At 41.0% G+C, this 27,729-nt stretch overlaps 1 protein-coding gene across 2 annotated transcripts in view; it reads left to right on the top strand.

The window, feature by feature from the left end:
* Positions 1 to 27,729, top strand: part of ME1 (malic enzyme 1) — a 124,503-nt gene that overhangs the window by 79,720 nt on the left and 17,054 nt on the right. For both annotated transcript variants that reach the window (XM_056856237.1, XM_056856238.1), the window contains 3 exons: positions 10,358 to 10,467; positions 16,347 to 16,444; positions 20,030 to 20,143. In XM_056856237.1, the coding sequence (XP_056712215.1) occupies positions 10,358 to 10,467; positions 16,347 to 16,444; positions 20,030 to 20,143 (322 nt within the window). The remainder of the gene's footprint in view (positions 1 to 10,357; positions 10,468 to 16,346; positions 16,445 to 20,029; positions 20,144 to 27,729) is intronic.

The raw sequence follows: 27,729 nt of genomic DNA, 5'->3' as shown, positions 1-27,729 counted from the left end.
TGAACTTTAGTCCAGTGTAAAAGAGAAACGTATAAATCATCCAGTGTATGCCCGACATCAACCTTACTTTCAACCTTAGTTCTGTAACAGTGGCTTTATACATAACCTATAACTTGCTCTTTCATTTGCAAGGTGATATCCGGAAGGGACAAATGCTGGCTTTCACTTAAATAAGAAAATAAGCCAATCACGTTTGAAACATGATTGTTGTTTACATTCCAGGCTCAGGAAGTAACTGGTGAAGGAAACAGCTTTCTTTTAATTTGTTTAATTCCCTGTCAAGTATTTGTTACAAATTCAATTTAGCTAAAGAGCTCACCATCAGATTACTATAGCCTAGCATTGTATCTTTAAACTGGAACTAGAGATGTGAAGACCCAGAAAAAAAACAGAAGAATTTGGAATATCCCCCCCACCCCAGTTTTTCCTCCAAGGCCTTTACCCCAATTTTTCCTGTAAAATTTGTAAATTTGGGGGAGTACTGAAAAAAAAACTCCTATGAAATATTTTCTCTTTTCAAAATGCTTTTAAAGACTAGGTGAGCATGCTGTGGACATATACAGCTGTGAAATCCATGATGCATTTCAGTACCTAGAAGGATACCTAATCTTTTGAGGGGAGCATGCAGGGCTTTCCTTGCTTCTCAACAGTTGTGTGGCTTCTGTTGTCCTTTTGACCTGATGTGGTTGACCTTTTCCCTTCACCCTCAAATAGGGTTGCCAACCTCCAGGTACTAGCTGGAGATCTCACATGAACACATGAAGCTTCCTTATACTGAATCAGACCCTTGGTCCATCCAAGTCAGTATTGTCTACTCAGACCAGCAGCGGCTCTCCAGTGTCTCAGGCAGGGCTCTCCAGCATTTCAGGCAGGGGTCTTTCACATCACCTACCTGCCTAGTTCCTTTAACTGGAGATGCCGGGGATTGAACCTGGGACCTTCTGCATGCCAAGCAGATGCTCTACCACTGAGCCATGGCCCCTCCCTTCTCATCATGAATATTTGAAGACTGATTGGGTCACATCCTACGAATTCATTCCATGAGGAGCACAGCCTTCCTCCAGTACAAGGAGGGACAGGGGCCCTCCATTGGCAGCAGGATCCACCGCTTGTGGAATGAATTCACAGGATCTATCACACAATTTCCCATATAATGTCTGGTTGTGATTTCAAGGAATACGGGGCTCAAACAGAATAGCTCACCTACCCGAGTATTAGAAACTGCCCTGGAGCTGGAAGGCTGAGTTGAATGGAATCCTTCAGAAGAAGCAGAAGCGAGGCCCAACTATCTACTATGTTGGACACGGGGATCCTGCAAGGAAAGAGAGGGTCATAAAAGAAAATCTCACATCACAAAAGCCTGTTATAGTACTTTTTCATCTTGCAGTCTGCTGTCAAACAAATGGTATCATGCCGGATTAGAAAATCTGTGTTTCATCACTTAATGCCCCAACATGTGGTAAAGGTAGCATACAGAACTCCAAAAGCCCCGGAAAGAAATCATGCAATTTGTATTATATTTGATACCACTGAAGGAGATAAACAATTATTCAGAATCTCACTGCCTTACCTCTGAATGTATGCAAAGAAAAACTGCAACATGCAGACTTCCAGTGAGAGATGCTTCTAGAAACATTAAAAATCAGCATTAAATGAGAAATACAAGTATTTTTAAAGACCAATATCAATATGCACAGTCCTTGTTACAACAATCCCTGCCCCTCTAGCCCCCCTCCCCAAACTAGCTAATACCTCAAAAGGTAAATTAGTATGTTTCAGTAGAACCTGGAAACTGACTTTGCACGATGAAGAATGTGCTGAACGGACATGTCAGAGCAAAGCTCTTAATTGAAATCTTTTGTTTTTAGACCTCAGTTGAAATTAAGCAGAAGTGAAAAAATTAGCTGAATATGAAGGACTCAGCAAGATGTTATCTGTTTGGTTTATTTTAGAGTATAATAATTAATAAATCACATGCAAGAGTGAAACCAGACTTCTTTCCACTGACATCTGTTATTAATTTAAATACTGCAGAATATCTCACAAAAATGTATGGTGGTTCTGACTCAGATCTGTGGTCCCAAAGATTGTTCCTATGCTGTTATTAATTCTGCTTATATCATTCCAGTCAGTGTCTTGTGTTCAGTTGATAAGTGATTGTATTCATAAAAGCTACCAACAGAAAGCATTAAATGAAAAACTTCAGAGAGTTTCTAAAGTAGGGTTTATAGTAACTCTTTAATATTGCTTTGCTAGCTCTCTTAAAAGTTCAAATATCTTTGTGTGTGTGACAGAGATGTCTCACACTATTCCACATGTTGTGTTTCTTTTTTCTCCCGCCTTGATCAATTAATCTATCCACTTACCTTCCTACCTTCCTTCTAGCGCCCGTTCTCCTCATCTTTATGTAGCTATTATTTGGTCTTTCTACTGATACATCCCTGTCACTATTGCTGGGCACCATTCAGGCAAGTGTGCCTGTATGCTTCAAAATGTTGAATGTGGGCCTATATTGTTTAGTTTTCTTCATTACATGTTTTTCTTTCTATTAGGTGAACCTTTAAAAAAGGTAAAGGTAGTCCCCTGTTCAAACACCCCTGGTTATTACTGTCCCATGGGGTGATGTCACATAGTAAACATAGTCTGTTTACTAGGCAGACTATGTTTTATGGGGTGGTTTGTCATCGCCTTCTCCAGTTGTCTGCTCTTTACCCCCAGCAAGCTGGGTAATCATTTTGCCAACCTTGGAAGGATGGAAGGCTAACTGCCTGCCATTGAGCTGGCTACCTGAAACTCTTTTGGCATCAAACTCAGGTCGTGAGCAGAGCTTTGACTGCAGTACTGCAACTTACCACTCTGCACCATGGGACTCAGTTCGAGCCATTAACAACATGTAAACTAACTAAGCAACAGTTGTGGGACCTTGAGTTTCCAAGTAGCTCCGGGGGCACCCTCCTCCACTGTCCCAAGTCTTGCTGGTTAGGCCTTCTCAGCCTTGGACCAATCAGAGGGGAAGTCCGAAGTCTTCTTTTCTGAGGTTGCCAGGGTGCTTACACCCCCAACGCCCTGGCAAGCAAGAGCCTCCTCATCAGCCTCCACTCTCCAGCTTTATAGGGAGGGCCCCCTTCTAGCGCTGCCCTAGGCCTGCCTCCGCTCCTCCAACCTGAGGCCATATAAGGCCTCCCTTTTCTCAGGCTCCCTTGCGTCAGGAAGCCCACCCCTCAGCCACCTGGCCCTGTGTTGCCCCAGCCACCTGTCAGCTGTTCGGTGGTGGGTTCAGCGTGGGTGTGCCTGCTGGGGCCTGTTGCAGCTGTCAGGTTTGCTAGCGTCTGCTGAGCCCCATAGTCCGGGCGTCGGTCAGCTGGCTGCTGGGTCAGTGGCTGCCGACTCTGCTCTATCCTGGGCATGCCTTCCGTCCTGCAGGATGACCGCCGGCCATTGGAGGGCTTGTCGGCCCGGTTCGCCGCCATCTCTCTCGGCCAGCAGGCAGGGAAGGCCAGGGAAGGGTAGCCCAGAAGGGTGGTACCAGGCGTACCAGGACAACAGTAATATTAAGGTAGCTTTCTAATGAAATGGGGGAGACTGTAGTACCTGCCAAGAGCAAATGCTTATTTTGGATGTCCTTGAAGCACTGTCATTTAAGAAGTATTGCCTCCTCTTGTCACACAGCAATGAAATATCAGGCAAATCATACATTTTAAACAGGTCTGAACAATGTTATGCAGCCACAAAGAGAGGCAAGATGGCAACGTTCTTAAAAATGGGGCCACCAGATCAAAATGTTCATAACATGGAATTTACAAACTTGCTTTTATTCTGTGGAGTTATCCAGGGAGTTGTATCTTGATGTTACTTAAAATTTGGGAGTTTGAAACAAGGAATGCTCATTATGTTCCATGAAACAGAAGTGCAAACTCTTAACAAATGGGACATCCTTTAATAAGAGGAATCTCACAAATAAAAGGCCATTCATTTCAGGATGGCTATCAATGCACCTCAAAATTTACAGGAAGTTAGTCCACTACAAGATGTTGCATGGCCAATTTTGCATCCTTTGAGGAGTAGAGGTTTGATTGAGCTAGCGCTCACTTGATCAGATGCAGGAAGTGTTACATTCAGTTAACAGATACCCTCTATAGACAACGGGAGGGAAGAGGTTTAAGAGTTATAAAGAGAGGACAGAATGCCCAGTATTTCAGGATGAAGATGTGCTAGATTTCAGAGCACAGATGAAAACAAGGGTTGCATCTACACAGGTGTGCTCAAATGCACCATGGCAATATTGGCTGAGCTGGGTGTATAGTAAGGCTATCATAAGACTACATTGTCACAAGCCCAAGCTGGTCTAAATGCAATCTCTCTTGTTAAATTATGAGTTTATTTTAGACATGAATAAGTACAGGATTTTAAACAAAGGAAATCTGTCATTTGTGATACCTGGATTTCCTTTAGGCCCTTGGGGTGGTAGTCTATTCATTTTTTGTTGGCTGGAAGTTTACAACATTCAGTAATTATTACAGCTTTCATTTAATGCCAGAATTAAAGGGATATTTAATGCTTTCTGGATAGGGTTGTCAGGTCCCCGCTCTCCACCAGCAGGTTTTGGGGGCGGGGTAAACCTGGAAGTAACGTAATCATGTCACGCGCAGATGTGCGCATGTGCGATCACCACTCCGAGGAGCCTGGTGCTTTCTGGATAGGTTTGCCAGGACCCCCTTCTCCACCAATGGGAGGTTTCTGGGGTGGGGCTGGGGTGGCGATCCCATGTGTGATGCAATTGCGTCACTTTGGGGTTTACCCCCAGAAGTGCTGCATTGCGACGGGACACTTTAGTACTCAAACCCCCAAAATCTATAGCAATGCAGTATTAAAGCATTTGCGGGGGGGGGGGTGTTACGTGCTATAGCGTCCCGTTGCAATGTGGTGCTTCTGGGGGTAAACCTGGAAGTGATGTAATCATGTTGCGGTCAGCCATGCATGCATGCAGTCGCCACTCCGAGGAGCATGGTGAATTGGAGCACGGTGGATTGGCAGGCCAATCCCAACAACCTGGCAACCCTATTTCTGGATGAAAGTACATTGGGTTCAGCAGTATAAAATTGGCTGCTTTCCTAGTTTTGTATCTAAAAGTAATAAAGCATGAGATTCTGAATGGAACTGCATGTCAGTAAAATTGTTCTACCTGAACAATGCTGGATAACTTTCACATCTACTAGACTGACTGCGCTTCCAAAATCTCATTAACTCGGTCCCTAGAGAGAAGCCGTTTTGAACAGATAGTTACAGTTATTCCACATCTTTCCAGACCACTGTAGGAAGAAGGTATTTTAATCAAGATATGTTTCCTTACCGGTCTCTTACCAATGATGTGAATCTGTATTTAGAACAGTGGTACATCTTAAAGAGGAGACTATTAAAATTAACTAAAATATCCTTTTGTTTAGGCTCCGGAAGTTGAAAAAATTAGGATTAGCCTTTTCTTTTTGGTACTAATCAAAACATCTAAAGAAAAAAAAATCACAGCATGCCTGTATTGGTATGATTGCAAAGTTCTTCTGAAATTTAGTGAAGATTGCATGTAACAATATTAGGAGTTTTCCATTAAATTGGATTATCTGATTTGTTCAGTAATAGGTTCACTGAACTTTACTGTAGGAAAATTCGGATCTGTTTACAATTCCTCCTTCAGAAACAAAGGATATCAAATGGCATCGTATCCCACTAATTGAAAAAAGATGGATTAAAAAAATAATAGCAAGATTCTGTTTCCAGAGGTTTATGAATATTATATTAGATAAATATCTTACCGTAACAGAGCATCTCCAGATATGGTTTTATTGAACTAATTTTATTTCTTTTTCATAGTACAAAGAGAAAATAGGTATAATTACTGTAGGCTTACAAGGTCTCCCATTTGTGCAGAGTTGCCGTATGCCAATTAACGGGCCTGCCCACTGCGCCTGAGCTGGCCGATGGGCAGAAGCAAGCCAGCTGAAGGCGGGGGGAATCCACATGCACAGTGGCACGTGGCAGAATAATGTCCCTTCCATGTTTACCCTGGAAGTGACAGGGATGCTCTAGCATATCCCTAAAAAAACTCTATGGAAACCATAGAGTTTTGGGGGGAACATATGTGCTAGCCCATCCCCATCACTTCCAGGGTAAACCCAGAAGGGACATTATTGTGTGTGCGTGGATGCCCCCTCCCCCTACAAGCAAGCTCCTGCTAGTAGCAGGTAGGGACCTGGCAACCCAATGTTTGTAGGAGGCTTCCCAGCAAATCCTGATGTTGCCCATTAGCACTGTTGGCAGAAAAATGGCAGCAGATTGGAGGAGGGGTTCCTTCTAGGTTTTGCCATGATATCCATTTTTTTTGGGCTTTTGTCATGACAGTTGGGTGGGGGTAGGGTTGCCAACCTTCAGGTGCTAGCTGGAGATCGCCTGCTATTACAACTGATCTCCAGCCGATAGAGATCAGTTCACCTGGAGAAAATGGCTGCTTTGGCAATTGGACTCTATGGTATTGAAGACCCTCCCCAAACCCCGCCCTCCTCAGGCTCCACCCCAAAAACCTCCCGCCGGTGGCGAAGAGGTACCTGGCAACCCTAGGTGAGGGGCTCTGTGATTTGCTATAAGATCTATGGTGTGCAGATCCTAGAACACTCCCCCAAACGTCATTATATCACTTCTGGTTTTCACCAGAAGTGACATTGTGTGCCAACATGATGCCAGCTCTGCCCCCAAATGCTCTTGGGGTTTTTAGGATGAGGCCTGACAACCCTAAATTGATTGAGATGGCTAGTTCTATATTGGTATGAGAGTCCTATAATTACATGCTAGTTGCACATGGTTAGGGTTAAGCACATTATGGAATATTACTGTCCATTGAAAAGCTGTAACATATTGTTACAGAACAATATGCCATAAAGTACAAGAACCGGCAGCTTTAGGTCCATTCATAGAGCATGTTTGCTAGTGCAAGAGTATGTGGGGGGATATGTGATTTCAGCTGATTTCCCCCTTCTTGCTGCAGCCTCCTGTGCTGTATGGCATATTAGTTTGAAGGGTCTTCTGATCTTCAACAGTAGTTTTTTTTCTGGGAGTACATGTGGTTGCTGGGGGAAAGACACTGAGAATCAGTCCATTCCCCAAATCAGTCCATTCCCCAAAGCTTGGATCTTCTCTCTCAAAATATCTGATTTCCAGAGAGATTCCAGTTTCAATGTTTTTTTCCATTTCACGAGCTTAGTGCAGCTGTAACACAATAACTATGGATAAAACATTGTTTCTGCCTCCTGTAAAAGCCCAGCAGGAAGCAAGTGAAAACAGCTCTCCCACCTGGGAGGTGTGAGCAAACTGAAGAGAACTTGGGGGAAAGGAAGGTATCTTTTCTGCAGTTGCACTGATCTTTTTTTGCAGATGGCAGAAGCAGAGCTTCATAAATGCCTAACGTGGAGAGACAGAAGACCTTCTCTCCAAGTTGTCAGGGCTGCCAGCTCCAGCTAGGAAAATTCCTGGAGATTTTGGGGTGGTGCCTGGGAAGAGCGGAGTTTGGGGAGGTGAGGGATCTCAGCAGGGATATGATACCATAGTCTACCCTCTTAAACTGTCATTTTCTCGAGGGAAATTGACCTCTCTAGTCTGGAGATCAGTTTTAATTCTTGGAGAATACTAGGCCCCAGCTGGAGGATGGCAAACCTACCTAACCTGTTGGTTGGTGGCCATACCCGTGGGAGTTGAATGATTCTTTGTATTGGGGAGGCAAGGCATGAGCAATTGTTAAGGGGGATGGTGTGTCCACCTGTTTAACTGATGTATGGAATGTTGTTTAAGTTAAACTACGATTAACATCCACCCCATGAGATGAAAATGGAAAGGTGAGAGAATTAATGCAAGAGGGGAAGAGTATCACAAATTTTTGTTATACACTGAAGTGCCTGTGACAACATCTAAGAAATATTTCATGTAAAAACCAAGAAAATAAGTATGATTCACTAATCCACACTTTTTAAAAATAATCTTAACATTTAGAGATATGTTTGGCTTAGGTCCAAAACCATACACTTGAGAAGCATATTTTTATCCAGTTCTGGTTGTCTCAAGGGCTTATTTTCATAAGAAATGAGTACTCATAAATTAAAACTCAATACTTTTCAAAATAAGGCCATTAATCAACATTAATCTAAAATAATAAACACTTTTTTCGAACATAAGCCTATTTCGTTTCAAAATCAGTAAGTATGGGGGATTTTAACTGCAAATAAGGGACAGTATTAAGAGAAGCAAACATAAAAGTTGATATTTTAATAAGCATTCCATCCATAGTAACTTACATAGCAAGGAAAGGTCAAGAAACAACATATGCTCTGTGATGGTAGGGAGGGTTCTGTTTTGTTGTTTGTGTAGTGCATTCTCCCTAATGTCTTTCAATGTTTCACTTCCTTTGAAGCATTAAACCCAGCCAGGGTTGGGCAAAGGGTTTTTGGAACCCTAGATGAACTATGGCTTTGTCCCCTCCCCCACACTGAATATAGATAAAACACAAGAGGCCTAGAGCTAATGTATTCACATGTATATTTTAAACAGAGAAAAGAAATTCATTTCCATCTAATATGGCTTCCCTTAAAGCTGGGTACCCTAGGCAACAACCCAGTTCGCTGCAATGTTTGGGTGGGCCCTGTACTTGTTCTCAATTGGAAGTAAAATGGACAGAGTGAATTCATGCTGAAGAATTTAGGGGAGAAGTGATTTTGAGAAACTCAGATAAATATGCATTATAAAAAGAGCCCTGCTGGATCAGACCAGTATCATTCCAACCAGTTGCACTGGTGAGCCAGCTAACAAGGCATAGAGGCCAAGGTCTGCCCCCTGATGTTGCTTCCTGGCGGTGGTATTGAAGCTCAGTCATCATCATATATGGCACAGTGAAATAATATATTACCTCAATCTACCTCTGGGAAAACTGAGTACCAGGAGACGCTCTGTGTGGTTTAGTGGATAGAGTAGGATCAGGGAGACCCAGGTTTGAGTCCCCATTCTGGTATGGAAGCTTGCTTGGTGATCTTGGCCCAGTCAAACACTCTTCTCAGACTCGCCTATCTCACAGGGTTATTGTGAGGATAAAATGGAGGATAGGAGTACAGTGTAATTTGCTTTGGGTCACCATTGTGGAGAAAGAGGGGTATAAATGAAGTAAATAAAACAATTACTCTGGGTAATATAGGACCGTACTATATGACAAACGTCAGACTGTTATGAATGTAGAAGGGAGGAGATCCATACTCAGAAAACTGTTTCTATGTCAATTTTTTTTGTTGAATAAGGGAAAGTTAATTTGTCTTCTGTGTTATCATATGTTAATCTGTTTAACCCTATTGTATCTTTTCTGCTCATTTTACAATTTACACTTCTAGACTTGCTCCCTATTGTTTCCACAAATGTTAATGTTAAGAAGACTACAGTAACTTTGGTTTTAAATTTTACATGTTTCTAATACACTTTTAAAAATAGAGAGCCAGCATAGTGTAGTGGTTAAGAGTGTTGGAATCTAACCTGGAGAACCGGGTTCGATTCCCCACTCCTCCCCATGAAGTGTGCTGGGTGACCTTGGGCCAGTTACAGTTCTCTCAGAACTCTCTCAGCCCATGCAGGGGCAGGCAATGGCAAACCACCTCCAATGGTCACTTGCCTTGAAAACCCTACAGGGTCGCCATAAATCAGCTGTGACTTGATGGCACTTTCCATCTCCAATATGCTTTTTACCATATGGAAGTTTCAATACATTGGGGGTAAACATTATTGCCAAATTACAGTGAAAATCAAGAGAAAACCGCACACTGCATTTCAGTTGAAAGTATATCTCCTTGGATTGTATGTTGATGTCCTTATCTGTTGATGTTCTTGTTCTTTCCATTTCTTTGGGTTAGAACCAGTGCTCATTTTTGCTATTGGAAGGGCTTTCCCATCAGTGGGGAGGGTATGGTTACCAATCCTTTTTGCCACTGCAGATCCCCACATCATATCCAGCACTGTTCATGGAGGTTTCCTGATCCCTAGGGGCAAAATTTTTAGGGGCTCAGTAGAGTGCAGTTGGAGGAAGGGGAAATTTCAGTTCCATGAACAGAGCTCTATTTATGGTACTTTGCACATCATTCTTTGTATAATCTTTTCCCTTAACTAACCAGCCCCGGTCTACTTGCTGTCATATCATATAATTCAGTGGAGAATTCCACAGTGCTGTCAGTAGGATTTTCCATGTGTGAATGGAAAAATACAAAGCATACAACAGAAGACCAGTATCTTATGTAATGTACACAACATTGTTTCTTTATATGTATGTATTATTTTGTTCCGTTAGGTATGGCAGAAAATGCCTCATTCAGTTTGAGGATTTTGCTAATACAAATGCATTCCGCCTCCTGGAGAAATATCGTGACCAATACTGCACTTTCAATGATGACATTCAAGGTAAGGAAATATACCTATGGTGCTCCTTAGAGAGAACAAATTGCCACTTCAGTTTTTATGTTGTGCATAAAGACAAAAATTATATTCCCTGTTAGGCTGCCCAATGTTTGAGGAACTATGTGGAAGGGACCATATGATACCATGGGTTCTCCGCATCAGAGTTTTGGTTTTATACTAGTGGCATTCTGTAGGCTTAATACCACAATGATGTCAATGTAACACATATTGTATTCGTAGCTAAGAAGGTATATGTTGATGCAGCAAATGTTAGGATTATTTTGTTAATCATACATGTTATTATTTAAAGCCATGCATACATGAAAACTTTGTCTGGAATTTGGTCAGGGTTGTTTAAAGAGTATTTATTTGTTTTCATTTATAATCCACCTTTCTCACTGAGTCTCAAGGCAAATAACAAATGAGATAGAACTATTTAATCAATCAGTAAGTAATGGTCCCGGACTTACCCGGGCACTCCATTGCGGCCATGGGGCTGGGGAGTGAGAGGAGGGGAGGGATTGTTCAGTCAATCAGCAAGTGGATTATAAAATATGGTAACACCATATGAGTCCAGCGGCAAGATTCCTAGGAAAACAACATAATGCAGTGACAAAGGCAGAAACAACATTGCTACTGCTGGGCAACCAATCAGCATGGGGTTGACAGCAAGATTCCTAGGAAAACAACATAATGCAGTGACAAAGGCAGAAACTTATCAGAATTAAGGGAAGACAAGGAAGGGCTTCTTAATCACTTGCTGAGATAAATGGTTTTCCAGTGTGGCAGGCAGGGGGTTCTTAATCAAAACAACATAAGATTTTTTCTTGTTTTCCTCCTCTAAAAACTAGCTGCGTCTTATGGTCAGGTGCTTCCTATGGAGCGAAAAATACGGTAGTTTACTAGGTGGTTTGACTTGTGCTCAAATGGTTGAAGCTGAGCAGATTGAAACTAAACCCTGGCAAGATGGAAGTGATGATGGTTGGGAAGGCGGTGAGGTGGCTTACAATAAGGTAAAAGAGAAGGCAAGGGACACCTCTCTAAAAATATCAACATGGCTCTATCTGCAGAAAGATAGGCAGGTCAATCCTGAAGGGGGGCAGATCCATGATTGGCACAGACGTACTGCCTCCTCAGAGGCTTCCTGCCACGGAGGGTGGGGGAAGGGTTGTAAAAAATAAAAATCAAGGAAATGGGGGAAATCTCCCATTGCCTCCAATGGGGCTGTTCCACCAAAAAAGGTGGCACAGCACCACTGCAGTGCGAGGGCAAAAGGGAATGAAGAAGCTGCCTGACAGCAACTCCTCCCCCAGGAACCCCCTGGGAATGCCCCCCATGCTGGTGCAGGCTTTCCCTTCTGGGAAAGCCCTGCTGGTGTGGCTGCACTGGCAGCGCCCAGATGCCAGCATGTTTGCCCCCGCACCTGCATAGGTGCCACCTTATTCTGTGATATGGGGTCATGCCAGCTCCTAAGGAGCTTACTCCCCCCTTTCAGAAATGGGCCCAAAGAACTGTACACTGAATATAAATATAAGAGAAAACACAATGATGTTTTTATGTAGATGGTATTTAATCCCAGATAGAGTAGCTAAAATAGGGAGGACCGTTTCGAAGGGAGATGTGGTAATAAAGATGGCTCACTGTTCCATCTTTGGTGGTCTTGCCCAGTGGCAAAGAACTTTGCCTTACTAAGTACGATTCCCAGTAGTTGGAAATCACAAAGAAAGCAATTGGTAAGAAATTTACTGGTTGCAGACAGCTTAACTCTGGCCCAACAATGGAAAAAAACCTAAGCTTTCTGAAGCCAAGTTTTGGATGCATAAAGCATGGTTCACCCTGTTGATGAACACAATAACTGTAATTTAAAAGTCATGGGATGGCCAGAAGGATATCCAAGAAAAGTTTGTAAAAACCTGGCAGCCATTCATTGTTCATTGGATAAAAATCAAGCCTGAGGAAAAAGAAAGAAATTAAATCCCGATATGTATTTGAATTCATGCAAAATGCTTGGGAATTTTTTTATAGGTATGTTTATAATGTACCTCCTATTTGGTATTGGGAAACTTATATCTATATAGTTGTACTATCTTTAGAGTATGTATGTTAACGGAGAATTGTTAATTAATAAAAATGCAAGAAAAATAAGGGGGATAGAAAGTGGGCAAATTAAAATGAAAACCTAACAAGACGGAAGTAATGCTGGTTTGGAACGCGAAGATCCTGAAGGGCATTCTGCTCCCCACTTTGGATGGAGTTCAGCTGACCCTTGCTGACTCGGTTAAGAGCCCAGGGGTTATATTGGATCCAGCACTGCTGCCAGAGAAACAAGTTATGCAGCTGCAAAAAAAAAAAAAAATGCTTTCTTCCAACTCAGCTCTAGCCCAGAAGATGGCCTTGACATGACCAGTCTGGCTACCTGGATTCACTCCTTGGTAACATGGAGACTAGGCTCCTGAAATACATAGGCCTCTACTCAAAGTCAACTCAGAGACTCCAGCTGGTGGAGAATGCCACAGTTGTTATTATCAGGAGCTATGAGGAGCATGCGTATTACTCCCATTCTTCAGTCACTCTGTTGGCTGCCCATCAATTACTGGGCTCAATTCAAGGGATTGGCCATTATGTACAAAGCCCTTCATGGCCTGGGTTCATCATCTCTGCGGGACTGCCTCTCCCCCCGGTGCTCCACCTTTTTTTTTTTATATATATAATTTTTTAATTGAATTTTACAATACAAAAAAGAGAAAAAAAGAAAAAAGAAAAAAGAATATATATATATATATATATATATATATATATATATGTGTATATATATATATATATATATATATATATGTGTGTATATATATATATATATATATATATATATATATATATATATATATATATATATATATATATATATATATAAGGGTATTCACATAACATATTGAATACATTTCATTTTTTAATACATTCATCAAAAGAAAATACCCTTTCCCCCCACCCACCAAAAGTGACCCATCACCATGACTTCCATAGAAGTGTCCGGTAGCTTTATTTATTAATTATCTAAATTCTAATATTACTTAAAAAATAATTTTCTATAGCTCACTAAAAAAAATATATTTTTTAAGTAATATTAGAATTTAGATAATTTCCTACATCCACCTTGACAGCTTTGCTCATCTGAGCAGGGCCTTCTGCAGATGAGCAAAAACAACAACTGCCTGTACACACGCCATCTCTGTTGTGCCCCCCCCCCCACCTTGTGGAATGGTCTTCCTGATGAGGTCAGGAAGGCTCCAATACCCCTGGCTTTCTGAAAACTGCAAAGCTTAATTATTCAGGAGGGCTTTTTACACAGGTAATAGGATGTACTGTAATGAAACATTTCAGAAAGATGCTTTGGTAAACGGATAGGAACTGTGGACTAGACTACTGTGAATAGTATGGGATGTCTGTTGCTGTAAACAGGATCCTACTATTTAATTTCCACATTGTTTATTATGTCATGTTAATGCGTATGGTTGGTTTCAGCTTGGTTTCAGTTCTGTTTTCAAATTTCTGCAACTCAAGCCTGTTGATTGTCTCATGCTGTGTAATCCGCCTTGAGTGCCAGTGAGAAAGGCAGACTATAAATGACATAACTAAATGAAATGAAATGTGAGTTCAGCAATTCTGAAATACGCAATGGAAAAGATAAATAAACAAAAAAGATCTACCTATGAAATACTTATGTTCAGGATGATATGAATATTATTAATAGAGGAAGCATTGGGAGTAGCAGCTTTCTCTAACATGCTTGCATTTTGGGGGTAGCGTAGCTATAATTTCAGGATCAGGTGCAGGTGGTTTATACATAGTGGCTTTCTAGGAAGATGTCCCAGTTTTCCTGCAATGTGGATGTGGCAGTCCTGTTTGTTTCCTAGCGATAACCACAGTTGCTAATCTGCTCCTTCTGTTTTTCATTACGCATTGAATGAGAGTGTCTGATTGTTTCTAGCAACAAAGATGTAATTACACTTTAAAGGCATGAATAAATTTAAGTGTATGTACTATTATTAGTCTGTTTTGTAAATGATTTCTAGAATCGCTGGCTATAAATTTCATTTCTTCTAAAAAGACCAACAGTCAGCTGAATAGAGAGACAAATAGTAGTGATTGTTCCTATTTTTACCGACTCTCATAATGCTTGTTGACGAGCATTTCTTGCATGTGTTCCATGAGATTTCACTTTCAGAAATGAACTTGAAAACAAAGACAACTGTTTTATGTCTATATTAATGAAAATTACTATGAATAGATAGCATAGTTAAGACATCTGGATTCTTTATATCCCAGTAGAAATTGCATTATGCATGGTACATTCTTTGGCTGAATTTGTTTTCAATTTCCCAGACCCTTGTCTCAAAACTCCTTTCAGTATTTCCTACATCTGTCTTTCAAAATCTGAAAAACATCATTGACAATAATAGAGTAGTCATTTGCTGTAATGATCTCTATAGTGGCTAGTTGGCTGGATGTATCATAAGGTATTAACAGTGAAATAGTAAAAGCTGGTAGGGTGCAGTTGTTAAAGTACTTATTTCTAGAGCACGTCCAATGATTTCTTTTTAGCTGCCTTGGAATGAGTAGTCAGAGGATTCCAGCTTTGTGGGAATTGTACTCTGGTAATAAAAAGCTGCTCTTTCATCTACCAAATATGAGGGTATCTCTCTAATGTTGTCAAATAGACCATAAGACCTTTATATTCCCCTTTCTCTTTCCCCTGTGTAGAACAAGGAAGGGGATGATTGAATGCAGAGAAGCTGTGTGGGATATTGGATGACAGCTTATTTTAAGGGCATTCGTATTCATTTACAAATTATTTCATCCTTTAATTCTTCTCAAAACAGTGTGTTCCCCATTGTTTTTATAATAAGATATTGTTTTACAGTGGAACTAAAGTTATTTGATGGATTTGATCATACTGAAGCTATTTCTTAAGTAGTTTCCAGTTTTATTTCCAGTATATTTACCCCCTAGCATTTTTTATATTCTATTATGTTCACAAAGGTAATATTTTCCTACACAGTAGGCACTGAATCAACATGTTAATGCCAATACAGTAATTCCATCGCCTTTGTAAGACTCCTCCATGTATCATACTTAAAGGAAACCTCTTCTCATTTCAACAGATGTGCTACTGAAATCTATAGAACAGATCTTTTAAAAAAGAGAATAATATAGAACATACAATTTTAGGTTATTATTATACTGAAGGAATTTAAGTATATATGGTTTTAAAGTAAGTTATAACAAAAATGTTATATGTTCCCAAGTTTAGTTTTAGTAAGGTTTAGCATAATGTCCTTCTCTCTTGGCTCTTTTAATTCTTTTAAAACTCATAAAAGGTCGAAAGCCCATTTTGCCACAAAGCATCAGAACGTTCTGATATCTGATAAGTGAATAAAAGGTTGGCCCCAGAGGAATTCTTCTGCAGGCAGAGCCTTTTGCTTTTTTAAAGTGAGGTTCCTGATGTCCTCGGATTCCGTTTTCTACCTGCCCCCTTCTCTAGAGGGCCACATCCCACACCATTCCTGAGCAATCACTGACCCTCAGAGGGGACTGCATGAACAATTATTCTTGCTGTACTTTGAATCCACCCCCTGTATATTTCTTAAAATGATAGGCAGTGTTGTGGTGTGTTCTTCTTTTGTGGTGCTTCTTTTAAATTTATTTTTAACTAGTGCCGTATGAGCTCTTATGCATTGCGTTTCAAAAGCAGAGTAAAATGGACCTATTAAGGACAGTTGAACATAGAATTTACGTAGGAATGGAGTGGGATCAGAGTTCCGGTTCATCTCTTCTGATATCACAAATGTATTTCAGTATTCATCCGATTTCTTTTTTTATTTCAGGGACAGCTTCTGTGGCGGTTGCAGGTCTGCTTGCAGCTATTCGCATCACTCGCAACAAACTGTCAGATCACAAAATACTGTTCCAGGGGGCAGGAGAGGTAAAGCATTGAAATACATCTACCATGCAATCACTCTCCTTTGTCTTATTTTATTTCTGAACGAAGGTATGTGTTATGTATGTAGCAGAGAGCAAGGTTTATGTTGAGCTTGAAGTCTTCTCCAGGCTCCTTGCCTGTGTGTTCCTATTGGACAGTAGTCTGCAGCCGCCCAATCATGGACTTGGCTTGCTCCTGAGCTCCCATTGGACAATGGATTACTACTGGCCAATTGTGGACTTGAGGGGCGTGACTCTGGGTGGTTAAGTGAGTATATAAACCAGGGTGTTGTGAGGTTTCAGTCGGAGTTCCCCTGTTACTGTTGAAATCACTTCTAGTTGTTAATAAAGCAGTTGTGTTGGACCACCGTCTCTGGTCTCGTGCATCGCCCACGCATGTATAACGGTATGTATTTGGCCAGTACATGGAGCCTGTTTATACTGTCTATAAAATTCCTTATGCATTAATTACTGATAAATGGTTCATTTGTTGATTATATCCCAATTTTTTCTCTAAGGAGTTCTGGTGATATATATCGCTGGTGCTGTTCCATTTTTTTCCATCACAACATCCCAGAAATCAGTCATGCCCCACGAGTGCTCCATGCCCTTTGATTTGTTTTCAGCTTCTCTGAAGTAGTAATTACTGGTCTCCCCACTAGTGTATTTTAGGCTCATGTTGTGAAATTTGATGGTGGTAGGGGGAAGTTACACTGGGATACGGTAAGTTAATATGAAACAGCAAGAGCTTAAATATAATGTAAATAAACACATAAAGTCTTGTTTTCCTGCCCTCCCTTGCCTTGGGGGAATGGGGGATCTGTTTGTGGTACTTGATAGCTCCATTTAGCAGTTATTTTAAAATACAGTTATTTTAAAATTGTTCCTCATTTCTGCTAATGGTTCTATCATTATTGCAAATAATGTGGAGGGAGGACATCTCTGCTTAGTACCTCAATATAACGATATAGAGTTGGAGATATAGCCATTAATCTGCAGCGGATTTCCAACACTCAAAACACTACTACATTCTAAGTGTTAATAGGGTATTGCATTGTCATTCTAAAACCATGTGATAGGAGAGCACCAGGCAGGAAAGCTGGTTCCAGTATTAAACTGGCACTGATGAAGTCCCCTCAGCTAGTGACGGGCTTTGTTTAATCCTATTTAATCCCTAGTCAGGAATGGGTGGCATACAAATCCAACAAACAAACAAAAAGATGAAACTATACGTTACATGGGAAATCCATGACTGGATCTCCTGATGTTTTCTTTTTTTCATGAAATGCAATCTTTTGGGGCTCCCAGTTATTTCAAGCAGGAGCTGCAGGAGAAAGGCAATTTGGCAGACCCTGCTACTGCATTTCATTTTTTTAAAAGTAAACATTGGCAGAGCCAATCACAGATCTCCCACCCAGTCTGGCCCTGCTGTTTGATTCCATGACTGCTCCTTCAGCCAACAGCTTCCTTGGCTGCAGCTACTGGAAACGTTTCCCAAGTATTATGAGAAGGTTCACGGCAAAAAAATTGGTGCATAATGTGTTCCATGTCTGTCTTGAGACTGTCAGAGTTGAAAAGTACAAAGTCATACAAGAACAATAGCAGAACTCTTTACCAAAGGACTCAGAATGAAGCCACTGGGAAAACTTCAACATCAGCGTTTGTTTTAAGGTCATATAAGAAATATAAAAAGACAATAGTGACAGATGCTGGCAGAACTGATACACTGTTTGAGATTTGGCTGGCCAAAGGAGTCCTTATAAATCTAAAGTGGAAATTCATAGTGAACTTAGGCTAAAACCACTTCCTTATGCAGCAAATTCTGCTACAAGCCAGAGTGGCAGAAGAACAAAGTGGACAAATTCTGATTTGCTGCTCAGTGTACTCAGTCATCAAGCAGCTCCATCCCATCCTGACACCTTGATGTCTTTTCAAATATATCTTTGCCACAAACATGTGTTTCTTTCATTTGTATGCCATGTTTTTAGGTATACACATAGTACAACTTTAAATGTACACATGCAAGAAACATGCAGTGTGAATTTGCAAGAAACATGCAGTGTGAATTTGGCCCGTATTGTTGTAGATACTTACGGTATGTTGCGGTTAAAACACAGCCCACACTCTCAGCTTCCAACAATCACAGTAAAAACAGTTAGAAACTGTACAATAAAAGACCAAAAATTAAACCAAACAGCAGCATAAAATCCATTCATCTAGAGATCCAAATTAATAAAGCATCAGCATCTAAAAATAGTAGCATTTCTTAAAGGCCAGGACCAAAACAATACTGCTTCTCCTCTGGATAAGAAAAGCATAACGTGATGAGCATTGTTAACAATCTGACTTAAAATATTTAATTCCCACTTGTGATTTTTGTTAAGCGTAATGCATAGTTGCATCATATGAAAACATCTCACAGTGAAATCCCTGAGTGGCACTGGGCCTGGGGGAAGAGTGGAAGAGACTTAACCAAAGCAATATCTAATAGCGACGTGTGACCCCTAGCCGCGGATACTGAAACCCACAGATTGGGGACACACAGACACTAAACAGACTTTCTGCAAATTTGGGGTGCTCCCCAGGTTTGCAGAAAAATCTACAATTTAAAAAAAATTATTGGGGTTTTTTAATTCTCCCATTTAAAAAACAGCATTGTCTGTGCATGTTCATGCGCAGACAGTGTTCTTACCTTTTGAACTGGCAGCAGCTGCCGCCACAGGGATCCTCTCAGGGCTGGGTTGCCAAGTCAGAGGACACTGGGAGCAACTTTGGGCCCAGCTGCAGTGACAGCGGATGTGAGGAGTGTCTTTGGGCTGGCCATAGCAGCAGCAGATGCTGGGAGCCTCTCCGAGCCTGTCCACAGCGGTGGTGGACGGCGGCAGCTTCTCTGGGACAGGCAGAGGCAGACACCAGGAGCTGCTCTGGGCCCAGTCGTGGAGAACGCTGGGAGCCACTCTGGGACTGGCAGCAGCGGACACCAGGAGCCACTCCGGGCCCGGCTGTGGTGGATGCTGGGAGCCACTCTGGGGCTGGCAGCAGTGGCAGTGGATGCTAGGAGCCGCTCTGAACCTAGAGTGGCTCCCGGTATCCTCCGCTGAGGCAGCCAGGACCAGAGCACAGCTTCAGGTTGGTGGTGAGGCCTGGAGCTGTGATGGGAAGACATAGGATCCCCCTCCCAGTAAGTCTTGCAGGCCTCCCACTTGTTACCTGTAATAACAAGACCTGCTGCAAAATTAGCTCTCTGTCTTTAAGCCATTCTCCCTGTGCCACAGTATAAATATTTAGCTGGAATGCGGCAAGGGAGAGGAACTCTGAATTCTGCAGCTGTTTGCATACAACACTATTGTAGATGGGAAGTTCCTAGGAATGGTTCTGATGCACCAGGGAAATCCTTGTGCAAACATACTTTCACCTTATTCTAGCCCTTTTCAGTACAGCATTGTAAATAATCAATAATATCAACTTGATATTTCATAATATCTTTAACACCTGCAGCAATCAATTGATTCCAAAAAAGGGGTTGGAACATAAACTTTATTATTCGACTTGTTTATCTACTAATTCTTTTCTCTCTCTTCTCATTAAGGCAGCTCTGGGGATAGCCAATCTTGCTGTTATGGCTATGGAAAAGGAAGGGACACCGAAAGAGGAAGCCATCAAAAAGATATGGCTGGTGGATTCTAAAGGATTAATAGTAAAGGTAATTCAGATTTATCCTTACTGTAACGTTACACCTTTAAAGTGTTCTTGTTTTATTGTGTGCAACGAAGGATTTACTTACTTGCGCTACTGTTTATTCAACCAACGTCTTGAACAGGAAGCACAACTAAAATACTAATGGTGTTTAGAGGTCCGATGAGCCATCACACCTCTCAGATATTTAGTAACCTACAAAGTCATTTGTTGTTCTTTGCCACTTAGCAACCACAAAACATTGGGCTCCACAGGAAAAAAAATTCTAATCAAAGGAAATATCAACTCATTTCTAACATCTAAAAACCAACAGCATTCAAAGAGAATATGATCAATAGTATCAATTTTCTCTAATCCGCAGGCACATAATCTATCAGAGAATGATAAACCAAAGTACCTTCCCAACATAACTGCTAAAGGAAAGGCATTCAGATGGGCCAGCATAAAACCCTTCTGTATCTCAGTACAGGCAAAATCTGAAAATACTCTGGGATCTTCAATGGAGGGCATATTTCAATAGCCAGAGATGAACCCTAAGTATTTTATAACAATACTGTTATAATCTAGTTCTTTCAAATGCCTTTTAATCAGGCAGTAACCTTAACCTAACTCCCTAGTGTGTTTAACACATCAGCAGTAACCTTAAGACAAATACAGTTATCTTCCAGTAGCCTGTTCCAGTCAGATTTAAGACGGTCACTCTTAACTAAACTTAAAAGTCCCTGGTAGCAAATCAGACCTCAAGATCTTTATCTTTACCTTAAAAGCTCTTAGCCAGGTGCACATCTCCAACGACTGTTCTACTTCAGCATGCAATACCACACCCACTATGCATTTGGAGCACCCAGAATACAATGAAGAAAGTAAAAAAGTGGGCAGTATATACTATCTGTGACCACACTAATCCAAACTATTACTGCATATAATAGCTGGGCAGGTACTTTTGAATTAAACATTCGAATCAATTGAAAGACATAAGGAAGTAACCTTCTGCAAATACATATCCAAATTATTCCAATAATTAGTTACTGTGGATTTAGAAGAAACCGGGAGGAGATATACATTAACCAAAATAAATGAGATAGACCAGAATTCCAGATATACAGCTAATGCATAAGGAAGTTCCCTGGGGAGTAGATGAATCTTCACAATAACACTTGTTGAAACTAAGCAGGAAATTCTTGCTAAAGGGCATCCCCCCCCCCTTGTTTTTCTGTGGCTCTGTTGAAAATGTGGTATATCCAGGGAAATATATTTTGGAGGGACCATGTTTCTTGGAGCAAAATTATGTCATAATTAAACAAAAACTCTCTCACAATTCAGGATCATGACATTCTCCCAGCCCATAATATTCCATAAAACTATCTTTACATTTTGCTTATCATCCCATAGTAAATTAATAGCTGTCCTAGATGGTAACAAAACTGAATCCTTCTCATGATTACCTAAGAGGCATAATTTCCCCCGCCCGATTTTCCAGGTATCTCTGTCTGAATGGGCTCAGATTAGACTCAATCATAAATGACAAAATCAGAGATAATAGATTAACATCATTATCATCTCCCTGTAAAGGCTTTTCATTATCTGCAAATAAGACGGGGTTCTTCATCCCCTTTCTTTTCACCAAATTAACTTTATTTTCCTGAATCTTCTGGTTTTTAATATTCACTAACATTAATTGGAGAGAGTTCAATCTAAAAAAGGTTTTTTATAACAATACTGTTATTGTTATTATTATTGTTGTTGTTGAACAGGATACTGTTCAAAACTAGGTGATGCCCACAGTGTGTGTGTGTTCACCATCAAGTCACAGATGACTTACGGTGACTAGGGTTTTCAAGGCAAGAGACCATCGGAGGTGGTTTGCCATTGCCGGCCTCTGCGTGGGCTGAGAGAGTTCTGAGAGAACTGTGACTGGCCCAAGGACACCCAAGCAGGCTTCATGTGATGGAGTGGGGAATCGAACCCGGTTCTCCAGACTAGAGTCCATCGTTCTTAACCACTACACCACACTGGCTGTCAGTGCTCTGAAGAAACAATTAAACCCCTCTCAAAGTCATCCATGGTTTGCCTCATCTTTCTTATTTACATTATTAGCAGGTGGTAATCTCTAGCTCTGAATGAGTCCCTCCTTCACTAGCTAGATTGCCATTAAAATGTATACTGTATGCAAGTGTGTTAAACACTAAAAATTATTTTTGAGCTACTTGTATAAAGGAAAAAGAAATATTGATATAACACTTAATTTACTGATGGTTTCCTTCATGCATACCAAACTTCTATATGAACTTCAGCTGTAGTGCCTTAAATAATTCTATTCCCTAGTGATAAACAGGAGACTATGTCCTACATGCTGTGGTTTGCCATGATATCATAGGTGGTTAGAAATTCAAAGCTTCTAAGAGACTTTGTCAGTCTTTTCTTACCTCATTTCTTCCACTGGCCAGAATCAGGAAAGAAATGCATACATTTCAAGTGCCAAAATAAAGAAAGCTATATGTTTTTAAAAGATGGTAATTTATTTAATAGTGTTGAACTACTTAAAATTAACCCTCCCAAATTAGGGTAATTCATTTCACCCTCAACATACTGCTTGCTTTCAGAATTTTTATGATTTTTGGTGAACTGGGAGAAAAGCTTAGATGCATTAATGGGTCCTCACACTTCGTTAAGCACCAGTCATGCAACCTGCTGGCTTTTTCCAGTGACCCATATGTAGAGAATGCAAGTCACTCACCAGGGGTTTCCATAACTGCTGCTGAGTGGGACTTGAGGTAGGGTATACTTTCATACAGTACCATCAAGTTGTAGGCTACTGAAGAATCACAAATGAGTACTAACTGTTGTTGGGTTCATGAGATTATAGTGAATGTGCCTCATCACTGTACAGTTGTGGCTAGTCTGATATAATTCAGTATGACTTTCTTTTTAGAACTGGATAGAACTCCATGTGGCCATCCATTCACATCAGAATGTGGGGGGAATAGTTTTTCTGAATAAGTTAATGAGTGAACATTGTGTTGTTTGTATACTTTCTATTATGAATATTTTGAAAAATTAATAATAATATATTGTGATATCTGTTATTAACGGTGAAGCAAATAGTTTCATAGGGAAGCAAGTTAGATCACAAAAATGGGTGAATTCTTTCTCCCGCAGCTGTCACTAAAAATAAATAGAAACATCCGGACATACAGTTCACAAATCTCTGTGCCTCATCTACTTTGGCTCTTATTCTCAGATAGGGTTGCCAACTCTGTGTTGGGAAATTCCTGGAGACTTCAGGATGGAGCCTGGAGAGGGCATGGTTTATTTTTTAAAACCATTAAAAACAACCTTCTTAACAAACAAACATCGGCCAGTACTTATAAAACCTATAAAACCTATAACTTTCTAAATAATCACTCTCTTCATGAACCACCACCAACATAATCTAAACTTTTAAGCGTGTTCTCCATCCTGGATATTGTGGGATTCCATATTCTATCTAATTCCTCTATGTTTTTGTTATTTTGATAGTAAGCTAATTTAATCAACCCTTACTTTGTTGAACCAACTATTTAAGTTTGGAGAGTTTGCTCCTTTCCAGCATCTGGCAAAATTTATTCTTGCTAATGTTGCCATATGGAGGAATACATCAAGAAGTTTCTTATTCATAGTTGGTAAACAGTTTAACAAGATTATTTCTGGATTCATGGGTATTTCTATTTCCAGACCTTTAGATATTATATTTATCACTTTTTTCCAATAAACTGTAGCTCTAGTACACTCCCACCACATATGGTAAAAATCTGCCTTATCCCTCTTAAAAAACCAGCATTTATTTGCGTCTTCCTTTAAGTTCGACCTTTTCTGTATACTGATAGGGGATAGGTGCCACATATGTACCATTTTATATAGATTATCTCTGATAGATAAACTTATTGTGAAATTTAAACCTTTTGTGAATATAAACTCCCATTTGTCATCATCCAACACGTAGCCAAGCTTCTTATTCCGCTTTTCTTGATATTTATTTATTGTCGTTCTGCTTTTTTTGTAATAGAGAGGGTGGGGTTTAGAGTAGGGCAGTTGATTCGGTAAAAACCAAACTGAAAAAATACCAAAAAATGCAAATTCAGTAAAATTCGGGTTCGGGTTTACTGAGTCCACAAAATTCGGGAGGTTGGCAAAGCCGGATTTGCCATTCCTGAAAATGTCTTTTGGGAACGTCTTTCTGCGGCTCCTGGGGGGGCATTTTTGCAGGTAGAGGTCCCAAATTTTCAAGGTAGCTAAAAGGGACTCTCCCTGCCAGAACCCCCAGGTTTGGTAAAGATTGGGTTTTGGGGTCCGGAGTTATGGGGTCTGGAAGGGGTCACCCCCATCCTCCTCCATTGAAATGCATTGGCAAAGTAACTGTGTTCAGATGCTTTAGTGTGTTCTTCTTCTCAATGGAGAAGCCAGGCTTTAAACGGTGGGAAAGTTCACCCCATGCCTCCATAGAGATACAATAGAAGAGAGGAGAATGACATAAGCTGCTTTGGGTTTTCATTGTGGAGAAAAGTGGAATGTAAATGTTGTGAATAAATGATAGCTATAGCTGAAGAAGGGAGGCAAAAGATTGGTGGGTGGGTGGGTAGGATGGAGAGAAGGAAGCAAGGCAAGATGAGGATATGGGGGCTTCCAGAAGAAGGGAAAGTGGGAATAGGGTGGGGAGGAGGATAGAAGGGAAAGTGAGGTGCCCCCCAGAAGTCCTTGCAGGCTGGCCACTGTGCACCTGGGCTGGTCCTAGCCTGGTGGCTGGCATCATTTAATTCAGCTAGAGTTTCCTCCAGGAGAGGTTGCCAGTGGAAGGGAAGAAGGGAAAGCTGAAGACATACGGGCAGAAAAGGTAGGTAGCCTGATGGGTGAGAAGGACAGGAAGCAGGAAAAGGGGAAAGGTTATGAGGGTTTCAGGGAACAGAAAGAGGAAATATTGTGACAGGAATACAGGGGGAAGTTAGATGTCCCTGCAAATCCTTGTGGGTCCCCTGCTTATCCAGTTAAAATATATCAGCATTTTAGAAAATTTGCCATCAAAGAAGCAAGCAATAGCTATGACAACTAGAAAACACATTTTTTCTAAGTTTACTTTTATAAGGTTTATAAGAAATTTTGGGCTTCTGGGGAAATTTTACAATGGTTTAATGTTTTTCCTTAGACTTACAATCTCAGTGACACCTGCTGGAGTACTTAAAAACAGCAATTAAAAAAAAACCCCACAGTCGTTTTACATTGAAATTAGTCAGTGTGAACATGCCAAAAGTGGCCCAGAGAGACTCTGTGTATATATTTTTTCCCATTCTGGCCATAGGGAAAACCCAGCACAAGTTTATCACATCACTTCTATGGTGACAATCCTAAGAAACAGCTTAAAATCTGTTTAAGTACACGAGGACATGTTCCCATGCATCTTAAAACCCAGTAATTGTGTGTTTCTAAAGAAATCTGCAGGAGAAGGGGAGAAATCAGGGGTGAGTCAAGAGAAGCTGGCAAACTGTAGCATATAACATCATATTTATTGCTATCCACGTGACAGACCCACACAGCATCTTGTGGTCTCCTTGGAACTGTTCGCTGCTGTTGCTGATATATTACCTTCTGTTATATAAATAGCAAAACTTATGGTTACTCTTCAGAGATGGAAAAAAAGGCACAAAACAAATGCAATGAGGTAACTTGCACAACTTGGCAACTTGCATATATGTGTGTGCAAACCCATGGATTTAAAAGGTATTAGCATCAGCCATGTTTTTAAATCCCGTTTTTTTAACAGAGGTATACAGATCCACATACATAACACTGTAGTGTTCCTGCATTAAGAGGGAAATACAGTGTATCCACCACACACCCTTTCCCAATTAAGAGTTTTGATATTAAGCATTTTGAACCGTGCTCCCACAAGCCATTGAATATTTCCTGGATATCATTTCTTCTTAAATCAGATGATATACTAGAAGATCCATTAATGGTTTTCCAGTGTGTGTAGCAATTTGGATTGGTGAGGGAAGAGATGGGCTAATTCTTTTTCCCCTGCACCAATATCTGGACACCAGATGATTTGTAGCTGTTAATTACCAAATGGGGAATGGGGACATAGAAGGTTGGATCCTTCAGTAAAGCTTGCAGAAAAAGTTGGTGGAGTGGCAGCTTGCTGTTCGTCCCAAAAATCCTCTCTGAAAATTGGGGGACCTTTGTGAACAAAATGGATCATGCTACAGGGTGGGGAGATTCAGTGAAAAGGCAAATTGGACAACATTGCCTTCCTCTTTTGCTGTTATTTGGCAATATATGCTGGAGATCTAGCCATTGACCCAGCGTCTTGTCTGACTTGAATCATAATGGAGTAAGGCAGCTGTTGTGGCTTCATACCTTTCAGAAAGGACATAGCAATTTGTTGGGTTGCATATGAAGCCCTACTCACTTCAGAAAACCTGTAAAACATGCTTTGGCTTTCCTTGGGGACAACGGAACTGCCAGTTTGGCACTTCCCCACAATTGTAGCCACTGTTGGAATAGATCCAACTTCCCATAGTTTTCAGGCCTGGGGTGCAGGATTTATCTCCTGTGAGTCAGTGGCTGGAAGGCCTTGGCAATGTTCCATTCTGTGTGGGGAAAGGCAAAGAAGCTGCACGGCCAGTAGGGAGGATAAAGAGCCTGTTGTTTTGCAAAAGGGATGGCAAATAGCATACCCTCCAGGACACGGCCATTCTTATATTACCCCAGCTCTCTTACCAATTCTCCCCCGACCCCCAATGTGTTCCTGAAGGCTATACTCCTACTGTTATCTTCTTCATTAATTTTGTCAGCAATATTCTGTCCTTCACAGACTTAAAAACCAGTCTTCTATAATAAGTAGGGTTGCCAGGTCCCTCTTTGCTACCGGAGGGAGGTTTCCACATGAATCACTACAGATTTTCCACGTGGTCGATCTGCGAGGCTTGGGATTGATTTCCACAATTTTTGTCCACATGCCTCTCTTTGCAATGTTGTTTTCTGTGTTCCCATATCAGTTTTATCCTGTTTGCGTTTTTCCATGAAAGCAATGTTTTCAAGTGGAGAGCATCACGTCATTTGTGACATCGCTGATGATCGCGCTGGATCACGCTTCCCCCACTTCTCCCTACTGTTTGTTCTCACGCATGTGCCCCAGCAAAGAATTTGGCACAAAATGGATGCCCCAACATGGAAACACAGTCCACCATTAGGGACCCCCCCCCAAAAAAAAAGTACATTCCCCATGTGTTTGTGTCTTATCAGCACTCTTTCCTTGCATGGTAATAATAGCCCAGTCCCCCCCCTTTCTTTTTATAACCTATCTCTTTAATCAGGTTACTTTTGATGCTGCAAACATGGGCCCTCTCCCTTTCCCTCAATCCACTTAAAAAAATGGAGGCTCAGATCAATGATAGAACAATGGATTGATAGATAGGTCCATTGTTCTATTGCTGGTCTGAGCCTCCCCCCCAATTTTAAAGGTGGATTGAGGGGAAGGGAGCGGGGCACGTGTTTGCAGCATCAAAAATAACCTGATTAAAGAGATAAGGTATAGAAAGAAAAGGCGGGAAATCTGGA

Source organism: Euleptes europaea, chromosome 10, assembly GCF_029931775.1.
Source record: "Euleptes europaea isolate rEulEur1 chromosome 10, rEulEur1.hap1, whole genome shotgun sequence".
NCBI classification, from domain to species: Eukaryota; Metazoa; Chordata; class Lepidosauria; order Squamata; family Sphaerodactylidae; genus Euleptes; species Euleptes europaea.
Note: the sequence above shows the minus strand (reverse complement) of the source record. Positions and strands in the feature narration are given on the sequence as shown.